This window comes from Arachis hypogaea, chromosome 15, assembly GCF_003086295.3.
Source record: "Arachis hypogaea cultivar Tifrunner chromosome 15, arahy.Tifrunner.gnm2.J5K5, whole genome shotgun sequence".
Taxonomy (NCBI): domain Eukaryota; kingdom Viridiplantae; phylum Streptophyta; class Magnoliopsida; order Fabales; family Fabaceae; genus Arachis; species Arachis hypogaea.
The window spans coordinates 150,205,895-150,231,838 of NC_092050.1; the positions used below are offsets into that span (position 1 = coordinate 150,205,895).

Sequence of the window (25,944 nt, forward strand, 5' to 3'; positions counted from 1 at the left end):
TATTACTTTTTACTTAAATAATTATATTAAATTATATACAACAGCCAAATCAATAATCGTACAATTTACATATTAACTCAAAAATAATATAACATTTCTAAATTTATACTATATATTATAATTAATTTACCCGCACGGGTTTTAGTCTAATATGAATTAATGATTAATGATATGTATAAATACCTTATTAACCAATATAGTTGAAAAGAAATGCATAAAATATGTTAACAATATCACACTGCTTTGAACAAGCTTCAGTTGTTATAATTTCCAAAATGATCCAATTCTCCATTCATTCATAATACCTTCTGTACATATCAAGAGTATTTGAAAAATTGGAAACTGTTCTGATGTGAGACTAAATGACAACTTGATGGGTTAGTTCCTAAACCTTATGTACAGTTTTACTTACCCTATAAATTGGCACTACTTTTGTACAACATGCCACTAGAACTTTAGTAATTTACTTCCAAACTTTGATGGCTCCATCTCTACCACTTGATAATAAGAGTCTCTGGTTTAACTTAACAGAAGCCAGGGAAACAACAGAATCACGATGGCAACCGGCAGGATCAGTGGCAGCCGCAGATAGAATTGCCTTCGTCGTCAGTTTGGTTGTAAGAGGGCGTCTCTTCGTCTCCTGTTTGTTGGAGTAGAAAGTAAAATTAGCTGCCCATAATTTAAAAAAGTTGGAAATTGTAAGGAGAAGCATACAGTAAAATACCTGTACAACTTGCACTCCAAAACTAGATTTTGTTTCATAAAAGTCATCATTCCCAACACCTTTAATGTTTGGTCCACAGATACAGTAACTTCTGTCGGGACTGCAACAAAAACAGATACAAACACATATTCAATGAAACCATTTTTGCGGAAAATCAGGGAAACAAGGTTTAAGTTCAGCGCAAAACCTGTAATGATCCCATCGACGTATCTTTAAATCAGTGCCTCCAGTCAATAAATCACCCCCAGGCAAGGGAAGTAATGAACGGATTCCAGGAAGACGAGGAGGAGGATCATTCAGCTCATCAACTCCATACTTGCGATTAACATTTCGTCTTGGATCTGATTGAGAAGTAGGCTTACTTGAAGGCCTGGCCAAGGCCCAAGGAAGATCAGACATTTCTGCATCACCGTCATAATTGGCCATCCTCAATACCTGCAGGAAGATTTGTGAAGGTACAAGACAATAAATTAGAAACTATAGCTGATCCAAGTACCATTGAGAAAAATATAGGATGTAAACTTTTCTAGAAAACCAACTAAATGGCACATTTACTGTGACTGGATTTGTTCTAGTGCGTACTGCTTTTATCATCCATAAGCAATTACAAAAACAACCTCATACCTGGTGGCAGCTACCGTTCTCTGCATTCCAAAGAGAAACTTCATTGCAACCAGCAGCAACATACACAAGGGGTCTAGCAGTTGAAGGCGGAGAAGCATTTGGAGGAAGAAAGAGGCATATCTTTTCTATAGGGCAAGCAAGAGAATACTGCCAAGAGTTAACAGGCACAAGAAACCTCAGATCCCAGAGAGTGATTACACCCCTGGATGACCCTGATACAAACCAATTACCACACGGCCCAGATGCCAGAGAAGAAACATAACCCTCGTCAGGAGTAGATTTCAGGGTCCAGTTACTGGAATTTGACCTAGTATCCCACAGATGAATGCCACAATTCTGGGTGCTATACATAATGTTGTAATTATCCAAGGGGCAATTCAAAATGCAGATTATGGCACCTTCCTTGATATCCTTCTTTGTGATATCAGCAATACCAGAATACTTCTCAACAAGATTTCCTAGACCTCTTGAAATATGATCAACAGAAAACATATGAATTAATCCATCAGATGCTCCGATTATTACCTGCGCAGAACTGGGAAGTGTTGCTGCACATAGTGCACGGCTTCCCTCCAAGTGATATGTTAGCCTTGACCTGAACGATATGTCCTTCTCTAGCTTTTTGGAATCCCAAATCTTCACTGTGGAATCATCGGAAGCACTCACGAAGAAACTATGATCAGCAGAAATTGCTATGTCATTTACTGCTGAACGGTGTTCCTGCAGATGTGCAACCAGCACCCCTCGAGGCCTCCAGCCAGAATCCGGAACAGATGTTTTAGAAAAAGATGGAAATCCTGATAGATCAGTTTGGGCAGTTGCATCTTCAAGTGCATTTGAATTGCCTTTAATATTAGCAGATAATCCCACATCTTGAAATGTACTATTAACATAGGCTGTTTCATTCTCCTTGCCATCTGGTTCATGTACCACTCGATGAAACTGTTTAGAACCATTGCTGATGCTAAATGAACCTGAAAAGAGCTTTGGTGCTGGAACTGAACTAGCTAAATTAAAGGACTTATTAAGTGGATTAACCCAAGGCATAGCAGATGAACTGACACTCAGAGAATTCATCTGCAGTGGAGAATCAGATGCTGCGGGAGGGACTCCTATTCCCCGTCTGTCCATGCTAAAGGAGTACAAAGGTATTCCTTCTGACGGCTTTTCATATGTCATACTCTTTACACCACTAAAATGTGGTGACATAAATCCTGAAAACTGTAACTTCTCCATGGATTGAGGATCACGAGGTCCCACCATATTGGTATCGTTATGGATAAAGGCCCCCATATCTCTTAATTTTGCCTCAGCTTTGTCAGAATCATTTGGCCCTGGATGTTGGGCAGCAGTGTCAACAACTTGTTGAGCCTCAGTACCTTGTTTGTCAATCAAGTTCTTTAATGAGCCCAATTCTTCAATTCCCTTTTTAAGTAAATCCATTTCCCATAGTTTAGATTGTGATGAACTATACCAAATCTTCCTCTGCCTTTCTAACATGTCTGAACTCCTGGAGCTCTCCAAAACTTCATAAAAGACCTGTCTTGAAACAGGAGGTTTCAAACATCGCAAAAGAGCCCTCTCTGAAGCAAGAGATGTGGGTTGTCTACGGAGGAAAGGCCGTATAACAGGAGCCAGGAAAACATAAGAATCTACTGCACCCAAGCTCTCACTGCTAGCAGCAATGAAAGAGACAACTGATCTTCGTACCCATGCACTAGGGTAACACAATAAAGGAAAGGCACGCTCTATCATTTGAAGCAGTATCCTTTTCCGGAAGAACCCACTCTTGCAAAGAACAGTCAGACAATCTAAGGCTTTAACAATGACAGATTCTGTTGTGTCACTTAAAGCCTGCTCAATGTAAGGCAATAGATATTCTTCTACACTTCTTTGGCCCACGAAAAAACAGACATAAACAATCTTCTCATAGAATACTGTCCTTAACTGCTCATCTCGGTCATTTAAGAAAGCAGGCAGGATAGGTAAGAGAAAGTCATTACTCTGTCTCACACCAAAGAAAAAGCATAGTTTACCAATGTCGCGAAGAAGTGCTCTCCTAATATTTGGTGTTTGCTTTGGTCCCATTACAAGTTCTTGGACAACTTCTGCAATTGATTTCCTAAGCTGCACAAGTTGAACATCACTATTTATCCTCTTGACTTTTCCAGAGGTCTGACTGGATGATATTGATGGCTTTGGCAGCGAGCTCAATTCATCGAGAACACCTGCCTCACTCAAGCTTATTGAATGTACAAAGAATCCAAAAGCTGTTACTGCCAACTTAGAAATGTTGCTGGCATAGCATATTCTCACACTTTCCTCTGGATCATCAGGAAGCATAGAAAGCATTGGAAGAATATACTCAGGAAATATCTTTGCATCACTGGGAGGGAAATCCCGAACTAAAGGCAGAATGTCACATAAAGTCTCCAAAGCAGCACACCGCACAATAGCTGCTGGATCTGAAAGCATTGCAATCACATATGGGACAACACGCTGCAACCGATCCTCATCATCAATATATAAGGCAGAAGCCCTCAACAAGAGAATGGCTGCTCTCCTCAGGTGAGGCAACTTGACATTGCGTATGCAGGAGCAAAGCAAAGATGTTATCAAAACCATGCCTTCACATCTCATACTATCCTTTGGTAATTGCAGAAAAGGCATTCCAAATGTATCCGATTGATTATCATACTCAGACATCAAAGAATTCAAATCATTTAAAGTAATATTTTTCAAAAAGGGATGGCCATTTCCTCGAAACGTATTGGTAATAGTCTGAAGCAGCTCACCAGAAGATTGCAGATATTTTAGATTTTCAGGAAAGGTAGAATTGGGTGAACTTCCAGTCACATCCCGGGGGCTAGATGGAATATTATTCTTTTTAGCATCCCTCAGTATGCCACTATAATGATCATGAAGTAAGCCTTTGCCTATGTCCTCTCTCCTAATCAGTGAGTCCTTCATGAAACTCACACTTTCTTTTGCAACCATCTCTTCCAAAAGTTCACCAGAAGTAACTTTTACATCACTGGATGAATTGTTGTTCATCATTTGTTTAAGTATCTCCTGGAAAGCACTTTGGCATAATAAAACCTACATTGATTGATCACACATAGAATGATTTAGTTATAGGATTTTTCCATAAAGCCATATTTCGTCATGGGCTAAATATAGTTCAGTAAAGCCAAATACCCTCATATCAGAATGGAGAGGGCTCCAGCAGCGGTAAAAATCATGCAGAAATGGTGAAAAATAGGTTGGGAATACAACTGCAGCATATTCCTTTAGATATCCTTCAGCAGAAAGTCTAGACTCTGGCTCTATCTGAATCATGTGTAGTATCATCTTACGGATTCCAAGGTCTGGTATCTGCATCATTTGAAATCCAATGTTTAAAGTACTGAAGACTGAATCATGAGGATACACACAGATAGATAGATTACTTTTTCAAGATGCTGACTTGGATCAAATTGCCCTCTACGATAAGCCAGAAGTTGAGACAGTTCAAACAGCGGTTGCCCCTCAAGGAAAAGTTCTGCAATAACACAGCTGAAATGGCAAAATGACATGTACATGTTAGAAAATAAATAACACAACCAAAAAGAAAAATGGTGAGAACATGGCTTCTCTACAACACATCCCTAGTATTCTAGTTATTTAAAGAGGAATGTTAGAGCACCATCAAAATTTATTGTTTTTGGCCATCAGATAGCCATCAATGTTTAAAAGTATGGAATAAAGTATGTTGTTGGATTACTAAACTAAAGGAACTAGACTAAAAGAATAGAGTTGATGGCCAAAAACAATAAATTAGCATCTCTCTTATTTAATAAATAGATCCAAATCATAAAAATAAAATAAATAAACTTCAGATCATACTGAGGTATCACCTCTACGTCATCAATAATTACAGCAGTATAATGCCTTGTTGATCATATATCACCTATACATAATTCTTTTTCCATTCAGTTAATAAAAGTTCATGCACATAAACTCTTGCAGCATGAAACATGAACAACTGGAAAATTATATATTTCTCCTTAGATTAAGATTCTTGCAGCAAGGAATGCTCACCCGACAGCAAATATATCCATAGAAGGCTTTAAAGGGGAATCTTGTGCAACCTGCATCTCCCCTCCATGTTCGTAAAATCGCTAACAACCAAAGAAGTTTATGAAAAAAATAGAGTGAGTGGGATTACAATCATGTTAGGGAAGGACAAATAGCAACCGGTAAAAAAGCACAGATCTTAGCACACATACCAGAAGGATTAACCTTCTGACTCGCTAATTATAGGTTAATTTTATATATGTAATTTCAAATAAGCAAAAAACGAATAATCCCTGTGCAATAATTCTGCAATAAAGTTGGACAAATCTGCTAATATACAAAAGATAAAGTTGGGAGTGGGTGCTCCAAGAATCATGACAGATTTTAGGTTTTAAATTCACCAGAGTTTCAATTTGCACACCTCGATTTGTATTGAAAATATCCAAAGGCTTTAATAAAAGCCATTTAGCATTTGCCAAATTCTCTTATTAATTAAGCCTCTAAATATTAAGTTATCTTGTAAGACCACTTGCCCGTGTATAATGAAATTCAGATCAATTACAAAAAGGAAGAACACAAAACACAGCACTATCATATGGAATAGTTTCAAAAGAACATGCAAGACCAAGCTTAGCATTAAACAAAGGGAGGCCAAATATTAAACCAAGCTTTACACATGATTAGCATTAAACATCATGATTGAGCCAACAAAATGTAATAAGATAGATAATAAAAATAAATTAAACAGATATCAAAGGGAGGCCAACCTCGGGTGCTAGATAACAGAGTCTTCTTCCACCAGTGTCAAAGAAAAAAGAAAAATCCGATGGGTCATCATATGGAATGTAAGTAGGTTTGAAAGATGCAAAGTCCGCAAGGTACAGCCAATTCGAGGATGTAATCAGCACATTCTCACACTTAATATCCCCTGCAGAAATACAAGTAAATGCACAAGTCAAGCCAAGCCATGATAAGAGAAGATGCTGCTGCTAATAGATCCCTCTCCACTCTTCTTGCTAATATGCATTTTTTTTTTTTTTGAGGCAAGGCTTCAAATCCAATTAAACCAAGACATACCATGACATACTCCCTTCTCGTGGCTCTGTTGCACAGCTAAAAGCAGCTGTATATTATCCAAAAAGAAATATAGTGTCAGCAAAGATACCAAAACATCAAATGCTAACACTCTAGGGAACTGGAAGAGTAAACAAGACCTGAAAAGCCAACCATTTCTTCTCAACAAAACTGAGAAAAGGCCGAGTGCTTAGCCGATCATGCAGATTATGGAAGAAATATTGCCTCAAGAGGTATGCTGCTTTATCTGTTTCTTGCCAAAACTGCAAGATGACACCACCACATCAGGAATGAGAAAGATCTACTTAAAGTCAAGTACCGAACGAAATAGTTAGAAAAGTAGATAAAGTACCCTATATCTAATAAACCTGTAAATCCAAAATTGGCATAAAATCGCAAAATATCTTTTCAGTAGCCAAGAGAGTATTCAAAATTCTGTCCAACTACAAACTATACATAAACCCATATTTTTTACGCCTTTGAATCTGAAAATAACAAGCTGAAATGCTGAGCTTTCAATCATTCTTAATCTCTTAAACAACACAGGGTATAATGTGGCATTTTTTAAAATATTGAAAACAATAAATAGGGGGAAAAGGTTATATTCTTGAAAACTAAATGGACCTTTTATCCATTCAGATTCCCCGAACCTCTAAAATTATAAACCAAGAAAGCAATTAAGTATCGTACACTCTGCACTTTATTGATCCTAGAGTCAATAATCCTAGTCTTGGGAGCTAGCTTTTGAAGGTGAATTCAACACACTGAATGAGTCAATTCTACAGAAAACAAGTTCACCTATACGAGAATCAAAATCCTTACTTCCCGCTCTGGTAGAAGTGCCGATGAGTTGCTTCTACTAAAGTTACCTTGTGAAGTCAAAATTTTCCTTTGGCAGTACACTAAACCAAACAAGTAAATAACCACAAATGCCATCAAATATCAGAAACCCAACAAAGTGAAGCTACGAGCTTTCATTGGCACATCAAAGTTCAAAGCTTTAAGCCCCCCATAGTGAAAACCCTCAACTACCAAAACCAAACACATCCCAATCAATTAAACACCGCGAACAATAAGATAAATAACATAAAAAACAAAACAAAACAAAAACAAAAAACAAAAAACAAAAAACAAAAAACAAAAAACAAAAAAAAAAAAACAAAAATTCACTGGCAAGTCAATGAATTGGGGAACCTGAAACGGCCAAACGTGAGGATGTTCGATGGATTGGAAGACGTCCTTGATGTGAGAGAGTCTACGCTCATATTCCCTAAGATCGATGACGGAATCACCGCGCTTGAAGTAAACCTTGACGAGCACCAAACCCTCATCGTGCTTGCACTGAATTGATTTGAAGAATCTTCCACGACAAAGGACCTCTTTGAGGACGAGATTGTATGTGGAAGGAAGGTCGTGGAGATAGTACTCCGTAGCCGAAACCTGGGTGGTACGCGCGATTTTGTTACCCATTGTGATGGTGCTGAAGAATGAAGATTGCGTTGTGAGTTTCGATCGCAGAAGCACTTTTTCATTCTATAAGAAGAGTGAAGAAGAAGAAGGCCATGGATGCTGATGCTGATGCTCCTTTTGCATGATGCTAAGCTGCTTCCATTGCTGTGATTTTTTATGTCTGCGTTTTGCGGTCGCCACTTTTGCGTTTTGGTGGTGATGCTACCAAAAATGCCCCAAAATTTCTTGCGCTAATAAAATAAAATAAAAATAATAATTTTGAAAGATAAAAACGAGAATAACGTCTTATAAATTATAAAAGATTCCATATCCATTCTCAAAATAAATATGAATCCTCTTAATTTTTTTGTATTGTTTTATCAAGGATAATTTTTTATGATTTAAAATCTTTTTCACATTTTTTTAAATTTTATATAAAGAATATAGGGTAAAAAACGTAAATGAGCCAAGGGAGCTCATAAATTACGCAAATCCGCCAAACTGAAAATTGCTTCACGAATGAGCCAAAGCACTTCTCTATGCAATTCGAACCAGCTTAGTTCGATTTACACTTGTATATAATTCGGATCGAATCAGCTCGAATTGTTTAGCGAAATTAAGAGTAATTCGAACCAGCTTGGTTTGAACTAAAAACATACATAATTCGAACTAGATGAGTTCGAATTATATAGGAGGAAGCTTCCCAAAGTAATTCGAACCAGGTTAGTTCGAATTACACACAGCACGCGTTTCTAAGTAATTCGAATTTGACTGTTAAAAAATTAATAATTTATTAAAAAAATTAATAATTTAAAAATTAAAATATATATATATTTTATTTCATACATTAAAAAAAATTAACAAAATATTTAATTACGAGACTTCTTTAAAATATTTGTGATTTATCAATTCGAATTCCATACAATACTCTTTTGTCCATTTTTAATAGCTCATGGATATTTTTTAATAAATTTTTTTAATAAATTTATTTAAATTATACTACAAAAAATATTTTATCCTATGCAAAATAATTTAAAAAGAATGGCTTAAAAAATGTTAGGAGTACTATAAAAATTTGTAATGTTCTAATAACTTAGGTAAATACATGCATGTACTCAAATTTTAAATAAAATACTCTACATAGTCAATAATAATTTAGAAATGAAAGAAAATATTTTATTCCATACAAAACAATTAAAAAATATATTTTGTGAGAATAAAATATATTTCATAACATCTTTTAAGCCATTTTTTTAAAAGATGTTATAAAAATGGCTTAAAAGATATATTTTATACTAATACAAAATATTTCATAACATCTTTTAAGCTATTTTTAAGCCATTTTTAAAAAAAAAATGACTTAAAATATATTACGAGAATAAAATATATTAACATCTTTTAAGCTATTTTTTTAAAAAATATATTTTACTCTAATACAAAATAATTTTATGCCATTTTTTAAGCTATTTTTTTAAGCCATTTTTTTAAAAAATGACTTAAAAGATGTTATGAAAATGACTTAAAAGATATATTTTATTCTAATACAAAATATTTCATAACATCTTTTAAGCCATTTTTTTAAAATTATTTTGCATAGGATAAAATATTTTTTGTAGTATAATTTAAATAAATTTATTAAAAAAATTTATTAAAAAATATTCATAAGCTATTAAAAATGGACAAAAGAGTATTGTATGGAATTCGAATTGATAGATCACAAATATTTTAAAGAAGTCTCGTAATTAAATATTTTGTTAGCTTTTTTTTTAATGTATGAAATAATATATATATATATATATATATATATTTTTTAATTTTTAAATTATTAATTTTTTAATAAATTTTTTAATAAATTATTAATTTTTTAATAGTCAAATTCGAATTACTTGGAAACGCGTGCTGTGTGTAATTCGAATTAACCTGGTTCGAATTACTTTAGGAAGCTTCCTCCTATATAATTCGAACTCATCTAGTTCGAATTATGTATGTTTTTAGTTCGAACCAAGCTGGTTCGAATTACTCTTAATTTCGCTAAACAATTCGAGTTGATTCAGTTCGAATTATATACAAGTGCAAATCGAACTAAGCTGGTTCGAATTGCATAAAGAAGTGCTTTGGCTCATTCCTGAGACAATTTTCAATTTAACGAATTTAGTAATTTCTGAGCTCCATTGGCTTATTTACGTTTTTTACCCAAGAATATATGATGATAGATCATACGTTATTATAATAATAATTAAAACATACAAAAAAAAATCTATTCCCATTGAAAAATTTTCAAGTATAGCTCTTGTTTGGTAAGTAAAGTTTTTTAAAAGGTTGTAAGTTGTAACTGCTGTTCCACTGCTACTCAAAACTACAAGCATCTCGCTTAAAGCTTGTTTTGGTGAATTTTTTTAAAAAAAAAAAATTTAATTATTTCTTTTTTAAAGTTTTATGAAGAAATAAAAGTAATTTTATGTTTAGATATCTCATATAAAAAATTATTTTTATTTATTAATTATATTTAGGTATAATAATATAAAAGTACTTTTTTATTTATTTATTACATGAAAAATATATTTTTTTAAAGAAAAAAGATCTTTTAAAAAAAAGATATAAATTACAGCTTCTTAAAAAAGATCTTTTTTTTATTTTTTTAATACTTTTACTTTTACTACTAGAAATTTGCCAAACACGTTAAAAAGTAAAAAAAAATATCTAAAAAAATATCTTTTTTTATTAAAAAAATATCTTTTTTTATTAAAATAATGGCACCCAAACAAGCACTTAGTATTTAATAAATTAAAATATTATGTGTGTATATTTATAATTTTAAAAAGTTGGTGATAACTTTTAAAATTTTAAAAAATTAGATTATATTTATTAAAATTTAAAAAAATATATAATTTTGTATAATAATAAATATTTAAATTTGATTTTAATTAATTATGAATACTAAATTTTATTCAAGATACAAATTTTTATTTTATTTATATTTATTATAATTATTTTAAATTAAACTAATTTGAGTTGATTAAATAATTAATTTATTTATCTATTTACACAAAATATCAAAAATTTGAAGCGCGCAGCAGTCCATTTCTACTTTGTTTTTTTTTTTTTTTTTACCAAATATAGGAGACTCAAATAAGCAACTTCTTAATTGAGTATGGAGTGACTATGCCATTTGAGCTATTACTCATTGGCACAATCCATTTTTACTTACTTTTATTAGATATAATTTTGTTATTTATATTTATTAAAAGTTATGCTTACTTTGATTTATAAAACGAAAAATATATAATTTTGTAAAAACTATATTTTAAAAAGAATTCCGCTTGTACTTGCCTCCCTAGATATGTCATTTTAAAAATTACCGTTGATATATTAGTTATTAAAAATGAGATTTTTATTAAACCAAATCTTATAAATGTAATAATTATTAGAAGTAAAATAAATTCGTTTCGAAACATTTTATAGTTGTGACTAATTTAATGACGAATTTTGTATATATACGTAGTTATATTTTTAAGCATATTTTTGTTATTTTCATTTTTTAATCATATATTTATATCTAAATTTTTAGAAATATATTTTATATTTATTTTTTTTAAAATTAAAAGTAAGATTTGAATTTATAATTTTTAAATGAGTATAAAATAAATATTATTTGAATTATAGTTCGTTTTTGTTCTTTAAATCATTGAACATTTAGAATTAAAGTGTAAATGCTAATATGATATGCCACATCTTGAACCGGGCTGGCCCGATTTGGGTCCCAAAACAAATCGATTCAGACCCGGGCGACCCATCCTACACCGGGGAGTGTTGAACACTTGAACTCCGATGAGAATGTTCAAACCAATTTTTTTATTTTAAAAAAAAAAGTCAACGGAAAGTAATGGGATAGTAACATGGTTCGGGTGGTTAAGCTTAACGGTGTTTGTTGCGCATCCGTGTCCCATTCTTGTTTCCCTCCATTGCTGATTTGCTTTTGAGGTGCTATAAATGGCAATTCCATAACGGAAGCTCAACAAATTGTAGGAGAATCTACTAACACAAGAAGTAACACTCTTCCTCTGGTCAGTTTTCTCTCTATCTTTCAAATATTCATTTCAATTTCTATGCTTTGTTCCACTAGAAATAAGTTTACTTCACGGCACGGTCACAATCTGATGAGCTTCATAGTTTGCCCTTTTTCTTTCTTACTCATGCTAAAAAGATGTATCTTTTATTTTTATTTTTATTTTGAAGAGCTAGAAGGGTCTCTTGTTTGATTTTCGCTCTCAAGTTTTGTATACAACTTATCTGTTTGTAGACACGGGTTTTCTGTTTTCTATTATGTTATCTTTGTTAATGTTTGAAGGTGATGATAGTATGCAACACTGCAAACTTGAGTTCTGTTACAATATATTATCCTATTTTGGGTTTGAATCTTTCTTGTGTTTTAGACCGTAATAAGTGTAAGTACACTGGAATAGAAGTTACATTTTCAGTCATGAATTAAGAAGTTGATTATTAAAAGGCTTATTACACCCTGCATCGATGACATCAGTCCGTTTTGTTGCTGTTGTGTAGACAGGTTAATTTGCTACAACGGCAACTACGGCACAGACATTGTCAACCATGGCAGTTGTAAGTTCATTGAGTTCCCATAGGGCATCCTAAGTTTTTGCAATAAGGTGCTGATCTTAGGACTAATGTTGTTTGTTTCGATCCAGGGTGCCGAAAACATGGGTAATGTTAAAAGGCAGTTGGTACAGCTGTTTGGGGTATCTCTGCGAGCAACCGTACCTAGCGAGACAGATGTAGCACCATTAGTTGATGCTTGCATTGCAAAATCTGGTGTAAGATTTGGCGATTACCAATGGTGAGTTGAATGTTGAAACATTTTCCCGCCAGTCAACATATACCTGAGGCTGTAATAGCATTGTTTATCAAGCATTGTAAACCACTAAGTTTTATTAATAATGTTTTTTCCTTGGCAGTAATAATGCAATGGGTTTATGGTCTAAGATAAAAGGAAAGCAGACAGAGTTTAGGGGTCCTACTGCTGTTGGGCAGGTATAACATGTGAAGTTTCTTTTACTTCTTCCTGCTTCACCAGTCTTTATTTTCTTTTAAATTCTCATATGAATTATTGATTTTTGAATAAGACTCTGACTTTTCTGTGTCAAATGATACTGTGTGTAGGCCATAATGAAGAATCTTCCCCCTTCTGATATGGTAGAATCATGCTCTGTAGCTGGCCCTGGATTTGTGAATGTTGTCTTATCAAGGAATTGGATAGCAAAGGTGACTGCATTTTCGACCTTCTAGTTCTAAAAGTAGTATCTATCTTATATCCAAGTCCCCCTCCCCCTCTTTTTTTGGGGGTTTTGGGAGAGGTTTCCTCTGGCTTGATCGAAAGTTGCAACTCTAGAAAGTAATTGTTTTCACCTTGTTTGGATTTTTGAGCTTATTCAAGAATTCAGTTTGCAATTAACATGAAAAATATTTGTCCTGCAGAGCTTACAAAAGATGCTAATTGATGGTATTGATACATGGGCACCATGCCTTCCAGTCAAGAGAGCTGTTGTCGATTTTTCGTCACCCAACATAGCAAAGGAAATGCATGTTGGTCACCTGAGATCTACCATTATTGGGGACACATTGGCTCGCATGCTTGAATTTTCACACGTGGAGGTTCTACGCCGAAATCATGTTGGTGACTGGGGAACACAGGTAGATATAGTATCCCAAATTATGCTATTTGTGTCATCAAATTTAAACTTGTATGTGGTTATTATCAAAGCTTGGTTTCTTCATATGCCTCTGGCCAATCGTTTGCAACAATCATTTAACTTGACAAGTTATGTTTATTATCATTTACTTGGTGACTTGGCAACTAAATAATAATTCTGTTTGGGACAATAAATGTTTTAAGTTGCTTTTATATCTTCATTATCAAAAAAACTAGGAGGAATCAGGCATTGTGTGATACTGTGATCTCTACTAAGACACTGTTTCCTATCTCTCGGGCAAATAGTTGGATATTGAGCTGTTTCACCTTCTCCCTGATTAGCAATGTCCTCTGATTTGTTATAGGGATATCCTTTTGGCATATTTGCTTGAATTATAAAACATTCCATTTTGGAAAGTTCTCATTTTGGTATTTGCACCATATGGCTTCAAGTCCAACCATTTATTTTGCAGTTTGGAATGCTCATTGAATTCCTTTTTGAAAAATTTCCAAACCCAGAAGATGTCAATGAAGCAGCCATTGGAGATCTTCAGGTGAGAAATACATTAAGATGTATTTATTCCCATTATTCTTATCTAGATTTTAAATATTATATTTTTATTGGTGTTTCTTCATCCACATCTTACAAATATATCAAATGTTAATTTTCTTTTTTGTGTAGTAATTCTAATTAAATTAATTTTTTCGCATGGAAGCAAAACTATGCATTCCTAAGGTATGTAGGAGTCAATTTGCAATAAATGCTATCAAACTTCTAAATGGGCAAAGGCCTTAAATAAAAGTGATTAGTTATCTCTCTTCATTTCTCTTTAAAGTAGAAAGAAGGTAAAGGGTGAAGCAATTGTTTGGGTTATGTTTGATCATGAATATTTCTCTTTACGAATTACTGCAAATGAGCCTTCAACCTGGCAATGATAATGTTTATGGTTTTGACAACATATATTTTTTATGATACTTTTTTTTTTCCCTGGAAAAGTTGGATTATTATCAGTGATTCTAATATTTCTGAGCTGCTGAATTTCTCAGACATTTTATAAGGCCTCAAAAGTGAGATTCGACAGTGATCCTGAATTTAAACAAAGGGCTCAACAGGCTGTTGTCCGGCTTCAGGTAATTTATATCTTGATTTTTTTTCCTGATTTCTCTATTCATAAATCTTGTGAAACCTGCTTTTGAATTTTGTGTATATGTAATTTTTTTAGGGTGGGGAAGACACATATCACAGGGCTTGGAAACAAATTTGTGAAATTAGTAGAACTGAATTCCACAGGGTCTATGAACGCCTTGGTATTCAATTGGAGGAAAAGGTAAAGGTTCTAGGTTCCTTTTTTAATCACTTTGTTCACCAATGATGCCTATTCTTTTGTACCTTAAAAAAAAGAATCCAAAGACTCCCCCCCACCCAATGAACTATGAAACCTCAGAGAATTGTATGCTGGCTTATTATTTTTGGGTATGTTGGAAACTTTGGTAGTTGCTATGCTTCTTATTCAATTCATGATATAGGTCTGATTCTGTCTTTATAACTAATAGTATGATTAGTTGATTACTTTACTCAAATTATCATTGGGAACCTGCTCTCTTTCTCTCTTATGTCTGGTTAAATTGGTCTTCTGTTGAAATTATATTCTCAACTAGCATTGAAATTTTATATGAAATAGAACTCCTATTTGGTTTATTGCTTTATCAATATTGTAGCTGGAAGGGCATTATTTGTGATTTCATTATGCCACTATTTAAACTTAGTGTAGGAATGAATCAATAATACATTGAGTATATGTTGAACTAATTAGAGGATCTTTTACTTACATCAGTAAATATCCCCTTTTTTAGTATTCTACTGAATGATGATATATTTGATCACAGGGAGAAAGCTTCTATAATCCATATATCCCTGGGGTTTTGGAGGAATTGAATAAAAAAGGAATCATTGAAGATGATAAAGGTGCTCGTGTGATATTTGTTCAGGATGTAAACATTCCACTGATTGTTGTGAAGAGTGATGGTGGTTACAACTATGCTTCAACTGATCTAGCAGCACTTCGGTCTGTTTCTGCCTTTAGGCTTTTGTACATGTTTTTGGAAATCTGTTACAATTGCTGACTTTGTATACTCAATTATTTTGTCAACATTTGTCTTGGATATTTCATGTGATATTTTCATCACTCTGCAATGTTATCTTTGTGTGGAATTGGAAATGTATTTACTGGGGAACCTTCTCCACTTTGATTATCTCTTTTATTTGAACCATTGTAGGTATCGGATAAACGAAGAAAAAGCTGAGTGGATTATATATCTCACAGATGTTGGGCAGCAGCAACACTTTGATATGCTATTTAAGGTATACCTAAATTAATAATTATCATAGTATCATATGGTTACTTTATCTTCTTGCTTATCAAGTGTGTGTGTTGTGTTGATTTAATCCATAAATATGTCCAACTCCTTTGCTTTTGTTTTATTAACTTTTAAATCAAATTTTAAAATGACAAAATTGTTTAATTTTTCATGGTACTGCAAGTGCTTCTGCTTATGTTCCAATGAGCTAAAGTGTTAATTGTCATTTCAGGCTGCTAAGCGCGCAGGTTGGCTGCCAGCTGATGATGGTTCATACCCAAAAGCTACTCATGTAGGTTTTGGTCTTGTTCTTGGGGAAGATGGAAAAAGATTTCGGACTCGTAGCACTGAGGTTGTTAGATTGGTTGATTTGCTTGATGAAGCCAAGAATCGCAGTAAAACTGCCCTTCTTGAACGTGGTAAAGTACTAAAGTACCAGTTTCCTGGTTGAATTTTTACTTCTTATCTTCATCCAAGTATCTGTGGCATGAATTTTTGTTTATCTGTGAATGCATGCCAGATTTTACACCAGATTTTTAACCTTCCAAATCCTATGTTCTTTCAGATACAGCTAAAGGATGGCCTGAGGAGGAGGTTGAGAAAACATCACAGGCAATTGGTTATGGTGCTGTTAAGTAAGCTCATCTCACATTGACTACTCCTCTTTCTATTCTAAATCAACACTATGTCCTGTCGTACAATGTTGTTTTCTGCTTATTTGCAGTGTTAGTTTTGTGAATTCCTGTGGACTGAATTTTTTAAATTGTTATAAGTGGGATGTTTAAGATTTTTTGCCAATGATCTGAATACTGTTGATACATACTGATTTTAATTCTTTAGGTTTCTTCTTGCTAGTGTCAAATGCTAAATAGATAAGTCACAACTATGTAACTTGGCCTCCTAAATGAGTTGTTGGCTTGTAATCTCATCTTTGATAGTGTTTACAGGTATGCTGACTTGAAGAACAATAAACAAACAAATTACACCTTCAACTTTGATCAGATGCTCAATGATAAGGTGCAAAACTATAGCTGTGCAAATTTTGTTTTCATGCTTTGGAAGCAAGAGCAAAACAGATCTTAGTTTTAATGACCATTATTTATGTGTTGAGCCGCTTTTTTTCTCTCTTAATAGATCAGACTTGTAAGCTAGTAGTTCTCTTCACCATATTGAACTCCTGAAACAGGGCAATACTGCTGTTTATTTGCTGTATGCACATGCTAGGATCTGTTCGATCATCAGGAAATCTGGTAAAGACATAGAAGAAGTAAAAAGAGTAAGTTTGTTTTCTTCTTGGGATCAAGATGTACTGGTTTATTAACTGTTATATGTAGTTAGTTGTTAAAAAAAATCCATAATTATTTCAGTATTTTTATATGTATAGTTTCAATTACCCCACATAATGGGAAAAAGTTTGGAAGTTGTTTTGTTGTTTGATTTTACAAGATACATGATACAAATATCAGAGCTATGGCTAGGTTTGCTTTCTGGCATGGTTAACTTGTATACTTCAATTTAGCACCCTTCTATTTTAATGTGATTGTGATATTATTTAGTTATTCAGTAAGCTAAAGATCAATTAGTGCATATTTCTTACTATCTATTTTATGTTTAACAACGTATTGCGACAGAATGCTAAAATAGCATTGGATCACGAAGATGAGCGCGCATTGGGGCTTCATTTGATACAATTTTCGGAGGTAGGACATGTTCTTGAGCTTTAGACCTTTATTTATAACTATGTTACTGGAGCTCTATTCACATCAAGAAAGGAATTTGACATAAAACCACAATTCAAAAATGGCTGGGTAGTCCAAAAAACCATACTTATGCTCATGTAGTCATGTGGATCTTTGTACGGTTTTGTTTTTTCAGGTTATTGAGGAAGCATGCACCAATTTATTGCCTAATGTCTTGTGTGAATACCTCTATAATTTGTCAGAAATCTTCACAAAAAAGTTTTATTCTAATTGCCAGGTATACTTCTAAAGCCAACTTATGGTATATTTATCCTTGCTATTTTCACAACTTTACTTCTGACGCAGTGAAAGAATATTAGAATAATGTTTAGATAAGTCATAAGTTATGTGTACACATTAAGTGTGGGATGCTGTGTTGACTCACATCGCATTAACATTTTTCGTGAGTCCTTTGATCGAACAAATTCGCTCGTGGCAGGTTGTCGGGTCGCCTGAGGAAAGTAGTAGACTCTTGTTATGTGAAGCAACAGCAACTGTGATGAGAAAGTGCTTCCATCTCCTTGGAATTGTACCTGTTTATAAGATTTGACCTCTTTCATAAAAGGATTCCTTCAAATTCTAAAGCTTTTGCAGCTCTAATTTTTTATTTGTACATAAGTTTTAGGGACAATCACAAAATCAAAACTCTTATGGTAAACTATATCTGTTTTTTTATGACCATTCACGTGGTCAAGGTAAAATGTAGTTATTTTTGCTGATTTAGTATTACATATTTAGATACACAAGTAAAACTGCATCAAAATTAAATTTAAATTATATTACTATATCTACCTCTCTTTTTGTTTATTTGCATTTTTGAGATTAAAGCAGCAACATAGTGAATGCTTGATAGTTGATAGGGAATGCTTTATAGCATAGAAATTTTAATGAAAGTTCACTTGAAATTTATTTACAGTTATATCATATTCCTTGTAACCTAAGTTTTAGACACGTAAAGGACACGGAATATTAAAATAAAATATAAATATTCAATAACATCAAGAAGTTATAGTTTATACGTTTTTCCGAGTGAGTGAAGCTAAGATTATGAGTTTGAGTATAAATATGTGCTTGGAATCAAACAAAAACGTCTGGTATGATGAAATATTCTATGCCAATACGTTTGTTCAAAGCAGGTTTTAAGCTACAATTGTTAAGAAAGATTAATACACCAACCATTAATGTTTGTATCAAAATTCTTTCTGAAATTATTTCATTCTGGATATTTATAGAAATTTTTCGAATGGTACCACAATTCACCTGTCGTACAACAATGTGTTGAACTACTTCAATAAATCTGCGAGTAAGATATCCAGCATATTATATATTCTATTAAAGAGAGTTTTTCGCGTAAATTACTTTAAATGGATAAATCAATCATTTATTCTTATGAATCTAACATTAATCCTCTAGTGATAAACAATAAATGAATATGATTTTCTAGTATAGATTTCATAAACCCTACAACTTTAAATCATTAATTAAAAAGATGAGTAATTAACCATTTCTGACCATGAAAGATTGAAGCGCTGACAATACTGACCATGACTAATTTAAATTAACTTTATAACCATGAAAGATTTGCTCCGTTTGACCTTTCTAACCAAACGTCAATTTTTTAAATTTTTCGTTAGTAAGGCTTCCTACGTGGCAAGTATCCTTCCAACTTAGCTTTCCAACGTGGCTTTACTGCCTAATTTTACCATAATAACCATATGTGCTTCTTCTTCATAAGTGTGTGGGTTATTCAAAAATCTGAAACCCTAGTTATGAAAGGTTGAGAATGTAGTTATGAAAGTAGAATATGGATTTATTATGATAGCAATCATGCTTCTTCTTTTGCGTTTATCATGCTTCTTCTTCTATGTTTATTATGAAAGTAGTTATGAAGATAGGAAAGATTAAGGGAGATATTATAGAAATTAGGATATGAATTTTGTCCATTGTTACAGGACTTGTGTTGTGCTTCCTTTCAATCATGTTTCTCGCGTTTAAAATGTAGAATTGAGGTTTGATTTGATTATATTCTTTTCCTGGGTTGATATTGAATTGGAATGGGAAGGGAAATGTGGCGTTGAACCAGTTTCTAGTTTGTTAAATTTTTTTTGACAAAATTAACCTGATAATTATATATTTATTGACATATTTAACCACGAAAATTGAGAATTTGACAAAAATAACCACTAAAAAATTTCAAAATTTAACATAATTAGTTATATTTCATATCACAAACACTGATTTAACTTTGATATAACAATTATAAGTTGTGACAATTAACAGTTAATGAAAATTTGTGAACCGAATGAATGAAAATTTGACAAAAATAACCTTTAGATATTTGAAATTTGACATAGCTGCTTATATTTCAAATCATAAACTCTAATTTAACCTGCGCATAGCAATATATATGAATGGTGACAATTACTAAATGAAAATTCTTGTACCAAATCAATGTGGGACAATGCCAAATATGTAATCATCTCCCATTAACATAGTAAACATATAAGTTCATGCTGATTCATCATAGTTGTTTAATGAGAACTAAGTAACAAAACAAACCATGGTCAATGTAACTCTAAACCAAAATACTATAACTAAGTTTCCAAAAAGATTGAAGTGAACATGGTCTATGTAACAGGCATATCTAAACACTACAACAAAAGTTCCTTAATCCAATCAATCTTAGGCCCTAACTAGGTGTGGAATTACTACTGCCACTAGAGAATCCAGTTGTTGGTGCTCCAAGTCTTGGAGTCGGTTCCAACACTAGCACCATGCATAGTTTCTTGGCTAACAATAGGCCTACTTGAGGGGTTGCTTATTGAAGGAGGTCTCATGTTGTTGAACAGAATTGGAGGAGGCCTCTTGGTATTCTTCCTTTTGGCTGGCCTCTTGCTATCAGAGGGAATATTCTGCATTGAAGGTCTGATTGGTGGTGATCTTATAGGTGCCAGTTGAATTGGAGGTTGGTTGGCTTGAGGAGGAATAAGTGGATCAGGGTTTGGTATTATCTGTTTAGAGAGGAAATAATTGCATTAACAATTAAAAACTATGAGAAAATAATTACATTAACATATATAAGTATTTTATTGTCGGAATCACCATAGATGGCGCTGTTACAGGTGCAGCTGGTGCTGCCGGTGCTGCATCTAGAACTGCTGTCGGTGCTGCATTTGGGACTGCTACTGGTCCTGCTTCTTTGGGTACAGCCATGTCGTCCTTCTTTTTTTGACATGTTCTTCTATTATGTCCAGCCTAAAGAAGCAAGAAATTAAACAAGTGATGATTAGTAAAATTAATCAGCAATCACCAACAATCAATAACCTAATTAGTAAAATTTTTGTAACATTTTTAAAGAAAATCATTAGTAAATTAGGAATTCTGCAATGGCAGCATTTGCCCTAACCTAAAAACCAAAAACAATAATGGAAAAAAGAAAGAGTAGAAGCAGGCACCAACCGGAACATAGGCAACAAGAGTGATGACGGGAATGCGACGGCGAGTACTTTGAGGGCACCTTAACGCGATAACGAAGACTGACACGGGAATGTACAAGCTCTGAATGCACAACACAGAGGACCTCCACGACGACGAGTACACTTGCAACGCTCACAGACGATGAAAGCCAGTGAAGAGCGACGACGTCCGCTGGGTTAGAAGAGAGTCGATATCACCATTGATGAAGAACTGGAGCATCTGCGCGCGAAACCCTTGGTGTTTCTATTTGGTACCAAGACTCCAAAAGACTCTGATGATGACTGATTAGGTGATTAGTTTAGTAACATTATTTTATTATTAAATTAAAATAAATTAATGACACCTTGGATAATAAACAGCCACGTAGGAAGCCTTACTAACGAAAAATTTAAAAAATTGACGTTGGGTTAGAAATATCAAACGGATCAAATCTTTTATGGTTATAAAGTTAATTTAAATTAGTCATGGTCAGTATTGTCAGCGCTTCAATCTTTCATGGTCAGAAATGGTTAATTACTCTAAAAAGATATTGTAGATGGTTTCATTTATACTTGAGTTTCTTGAACTATACAATCTTGTATTATCATTATCAGATTAACACTAAGTCACCAAAAAATTATCAGATTAACACTAGTGTTATATTTGTACTAACTGTTTGAATGGGATTAGTTGTAAGAGAATGATTAAATTGTGTGTACAATAATATATTACAATTATGCTGCCAAAATAATCTTTGAAATATTACATGTTTATTAGATCATATGCTTTAAATTAGCCTTGAAAGATATAATAATAAACCAAATTATTCCTTCTGTTAATTAAATGATGGCGTGTCGCTCTGCGTTTATTTCTGAAAATAGGATAAAACAAAACTCTAAGAATAAAACACAAAGGATAGAGATATAAAATTTTGTGTGCTTGTATTCTGTTTGATGATAAATTAAAACAAATTATAAAAATCTAATTTGTTCTTATTTTTTTTCATTCAAAAATTTTGAGAAAAAATATAATAATAATAAAAATAATTATAAAAAATTAACAAGAATAATGAAAAAAAAAATAAGTTGGGCTCCTTGTTAGTGTTTCTATGTCATTTCTATCAGGATAAACACAAAATACATTAATTCAATATCTCTATCCATATCTCATTGATTTTGTGTTTCCGTGTTCCTGTTTGATTCGCAATTATATTTGTTAGAGGCTAATTTGAGACGTTGATATTTCCAAAACTAAATTGAAACACATTTGATCTTTTATAAACTATTTTGATTATTAACACTAACATTTTATTCTTACAAGGACTAAGGGTGTGTTTGGCAGCGAGTTAGAAAGAAAAAGCACGTTATAATTTTTTTTTAAAAATTTCAATTTTTGGTTTGACTAATTTTTCTTTACCTTTGAAGGTTTCAATTTTTGGACTAATTTTTCTCTCTATAAACGCAGAATTAATTTTGGTCACAAAACTACGTTTATAAAAAGCAAAAATTTTCTAGTTTCTGCGTTACCGGCTTTTAGCCATTAACATTTAACATTTATTTTTTTTACCAATTTTATACTTTATACGTATTATTATATCATTTATAGAATTTTTATTATTTCTCTTTATTTCTATTATTTATTATTTATATTTTTAATTAATTTTTTATTTGACATTATATATTTTTATAATGGTAATTTTTGTGCATTATATTTATTATTATCTTTTTATAATATAATTTATTGATTCTATTAGGTAAAGTAAATTAAACAAAAAAATTAACCATAAATAATAATAATAATAACAATAATAATAATAATAATAATAATAATAATAATAGTAAAAAATTATAGCGTACTAAAAAAGGTATTAAGAGTACTAAAAATATACTATATAAAAATATAAAAAAAAGTATAAAAAAATTAAACATCTATTAAAAAATGACATTATAATTTAATGTTATATTTTTTTAGTAATTATCTATTAAAAGTTATTTTAACTAATATTATCCAAATAATATTTATTTTTTTAAAATTAATTTTAATATAAAATTGTCAAACATAAATCATATGAACACAAACTTACTTCTACCCAAAATCAATCCTATAAAATCCAAAGGCACTTAAATTTAAATTTTATTCAAACTTTAATTTGACAAACTACCATCAGTATCCAAAGGCACTTAAATTTGGTAGCTCACCATTCTTAAACCGTCTATTTTGGCCTTCACCAGTTCACCAAACATGGATTTTGTGTCGACTAATTTCATTCCCAGAAACTGAGTTACACTTTGAAATCCCAAAGTTATATAGTTTTTAGTTACCACATAGAATAACTAATGCTTATCTTTTTATTTTTCACTTTGATAGTATGATGATAATACATAGTATTGAACCTCCACTTTTATTCCTTCATGATGAAGTGTCACAGACTCACAGGGTACAAAGGAGCCATTTCTTTTGCAGCTGTTTATGGTTCTTACTTCTTAGCTCATTCAATTTCAAATGTCCTTGAATATACTTTAAAAAATAAATAAAGGAATAAATAAAACCTTATTGAATATACATTGCTTCAAGTATCCACAAACATTAGCTTCAACCCATGTCAAGTATCAAGAATAACTAGTATGATATAGAGAAACTCATTTCCAAATTTATTTAATAGGTTAAACAAAAAAGGTTACATAAGTTTCCTTTCTACCCATTTTCCCCCACAATAATTGTGATTACCTAATACTAATAGCCCCTTCATTTCCCTACTTATCAATAATTGAACCCTAGTTATAATATACCACCATGGAAAACAAAGCAACAAGGAATCATAATTCTAGGAAATTAGACTCATAATTAGCTGAAATTTTGGATTAAAAAACAAAAATTTTCCGGATTTTTGTACATGATGGAAAAAACCTAAGCTCCCAAATGGCTATAACACAATTCAAAAGTTCTTGTGTACAGAAATAGAAGGCCTAGATCCACCAAGGAAACTCCCTTTTTTGCTTTGTAAAGACAAAAAAGACCCTCTTGTGGATGGAGAAGTTTTCTTTGATATTGTAGGCTTTGGAGTGAATGATATTCTATTATTATTATTATTTTGGTTATCCAAGCCTCCACCATAGCTTTTACAAGACTTCATTCTCTTGCTATAAGTTGTTGTTGTTATTCCTTTCTTTGGAAGATCTTCTATGCTTTGCACCCTTCCCAATGAAGTGAAAGATTGTGCCTTCCCTTCATAGAACATAGATAACCCTCTCCTAAAAATTAAGCAAAAAACAAATAAATAACTCAATATGAGGAAAAATACTAATCATCAAAGTTTCTAATAATAATATATGATAAAACTTAATAACATACTTCCAAGAATGGAATGCATTGGTTACTAGTTACTACACAAAATAAAATAAAATTTCTCAATAAAAAACTCTTCACATATAAATGTTAATAAGCAGTGCCCTTAAAACAAAACCCTGAACAATAATAATATTGCACTAATGATAATAATAATAACAATTGAAAAAATAATAATCAAGAGAGAGATGAGGATATATTGCTTACTTTATAGGGAGATGGTTCATGAGCTCTGATAGTTCAAACAAAGGTCCATCTTTTGAATGTGATGATGATGAAGAAGAAGAAAATGATGATGATGATGCATCCTCAGTCAACTCATCAGATGAATATGATGAACACAAAGAATCCATTGTGTCTTCTGAGATTGATCCAATGGATATTGATGAACCACTGCTACATTCACAATGATCCTCCATTATTATTCCCTTCACATTATTCTTCTTATTATCGTTACCCATTTCTATAAACGTTTCTTGTGCCTTATTCCCCATTATTATTATTTCATATATCTGCCAAGAAATTCAAAGAAGATCGAAGAAGAAGAGAAGAAGAAGAAGATAGAAGAAAATCTTGGTTTCTCTCTGATCTAGGAAATGCAAAAGGCCTTCAATTCATGACCGGAAAACTCTGAAGGAGTTATAATAAAATATTGATTCTTATTTATACGATTGCAAATGAAAAAAAGAAGGATTGGATAACTTTGACCAATTAAATTATTAATTAAGTTGTGTATGGATAATACTAATATATAAATAGTTAAATGTTTGGCATTATCATCATATTCATATATGGTGTGAAATTCATAACATGTCAATTAGGACAACTAGGACTAGAAATGAGGATAAGATCTAAATTTCAAAACATCCATATCATGGCCTGAGTCACCCTCATAACTACCCTCTTTTAATTTAATTTTTTATTATTTGGAGGGTCACTTCAGACTCAGGTCCACATCTTCTTCTTACCATCTTTATTTTGCTTCATAAAGCCACGACAAATACGAATATTCCCTCCTTTTAATGCAAAAAGGACTATCAAAATAAAATAGATTATAAATTATTTAAATAAAGATGTTTTTGTATAAAAATGTAATTTATTTATTTAATTATATTTTAAATAAAAATAATATTTTTATAATATATTAAAATTTAATTTTATAATTTATCATTTAAAATTAAAAAAAAAAGAATTTTTATATAAAAATGATTATAAAATTTTTAATAGAGTACCCACTAATAAATTATATATCATAAGATAAAAGTAAGATTTACACAAATGAAATGTGCACTGAATTAAACTTTGTAACTTCTCTTTTTTTTTTTTCGAGTAAAACTAATTAAATTTGTAAATTTATAATCATTAATTTGTTGTGATTCTATGCATTGCTGCAAGTATAAAATAGAATTTAGACT

The 25,944-nt window shown here is 32.2% G+C and overlaps 4 protein-coding genes across 5 annotated transcripts; 1 reads left to right on the plus strand and 3 right to left on the minus strand.

The window, feature by feature from the left end:
- Positions 1-242: 242 nt before the first annotated feature.
- LOC112751288 (serine/threonine-protein kinase VPS15) lies at positions 243-8,277 on the minus strand. Its single transcript, XM_025800368.3, has 11 exons — positions 7,673-8,277; positions 6,619-6,741; positions 6,482-6,527; positions 6,172-6,332; positions 5,429-5,508; positions 4,798-4,903; positions 4,547-4,723; positions 1,349-4,447; positions 912-1,159; positions 725-824; positions 243-640 (listed from the first exon to the last, which is right to left on the minus strand). The coding sequence occupies exons 1-11, from the start codon at positions 7,946-7,948 to the stop codon at positions 464-466; spliced, it is 4,593 nt and encodes a 1,530-aa protein (XP_025656153.1). The 5' UTR covers positions 7,949-8,277; the 3' UTR covers positions 243-463.
- Positions 8,278-11,754: 3,477 nt separating this feature from the next.
- Positions 11,755-18,513, plus strand: LOC112751289 (arginine--tRNA ligase, chloroplastic/mitochondrial). Of its 2 annotated transcripts, none has more exons than XM_025800369.3 (18): positions 11,755-11,991; positions 12,488-12,544; positions 12,631-12,779; positions 12,898-12,973; positions 13,103-13,204; positions 13,418-13,633; positions 14,105-14,185; positions 14,679-14,762; positions 14,855-14,959; positions 15,519-15,697; positions 15,909-15,993; positions 16,222-16,408; positions 16,555-16,624; positions 16,937-17,006; positions 17,176-17,265; positions 17,621-17,689; positions 17,865-17,966; positions 18,168-18,513. In XM_025800369.3, the coding sequence occupies exons 2-18, from the start codon at positions 12,536-12,538 to the stop codon at positions 18,276-18,278; spliced, it is 1,785 nt and encodes a 594-aa protein (XP_025656154.1). In that variant the 5' UTR covers positions 11,755-11,991; positions 12,488-12,535; the 3' UTR covers positions 18,279-18,513. The 2 variants fall into 2 exon arrangements, with proteins under 2 accessions (XP_025656154.1, XP_025656155.1); XM_025800370.3 differs by having other exon boundaries at positions 12,492-12,544.
- A 1,576-nt stretch (positions 18,514-20,089) lies between these two features.
- Positions 20,090-21,451, minus strand: LOC112747241 (uncharacterized). Its single transcript, XM_025795203.3, has 3 exons — positions 21,188-21,451; positions 20,831-20,983; positions 20,090-20,739 (listed from the first exon to the last, which is right to left on the minus strand). The coding sequence occupies exons 2-3, from the start codon at positions 20,939-20,941 to the stop codon at positions 20,446-20,448; spliced, it is 405 nt and encodes a 134-aa protein (XP_025650988.1). The 5' UTR covers positions 20,942-20,983; positions 21,188-21,451; the 3' UTR covers positions 20,090-20,445.
- A 2,363-nt stretch (positions 21,452-23,814) lies between these two features.
- On the minus strand, positions 23,815-25,290 carry LOC112751290 (uncharacterized). The gene is made up of 2 exons (XM_025800371.3): positions 24,737-25,290; positions 23,815-24,435 (listed from the first exon to the last, which is right to left on the minus strand). The coding sequence occupies exons 1-2, from the start codon at positions 25,021-25,023 to the stop codon at positions 24,120-24,122; spliced, it is 603 nt and encodes a 200-aa protein (XP_025656156.1). The 5' UTR covers positions 25,024-25,290; the 3' UTR covers positions 23,815-24,119.
- Between the last annotated feature and the right edge of the window lie 654 nt (positions 25,291-25,944).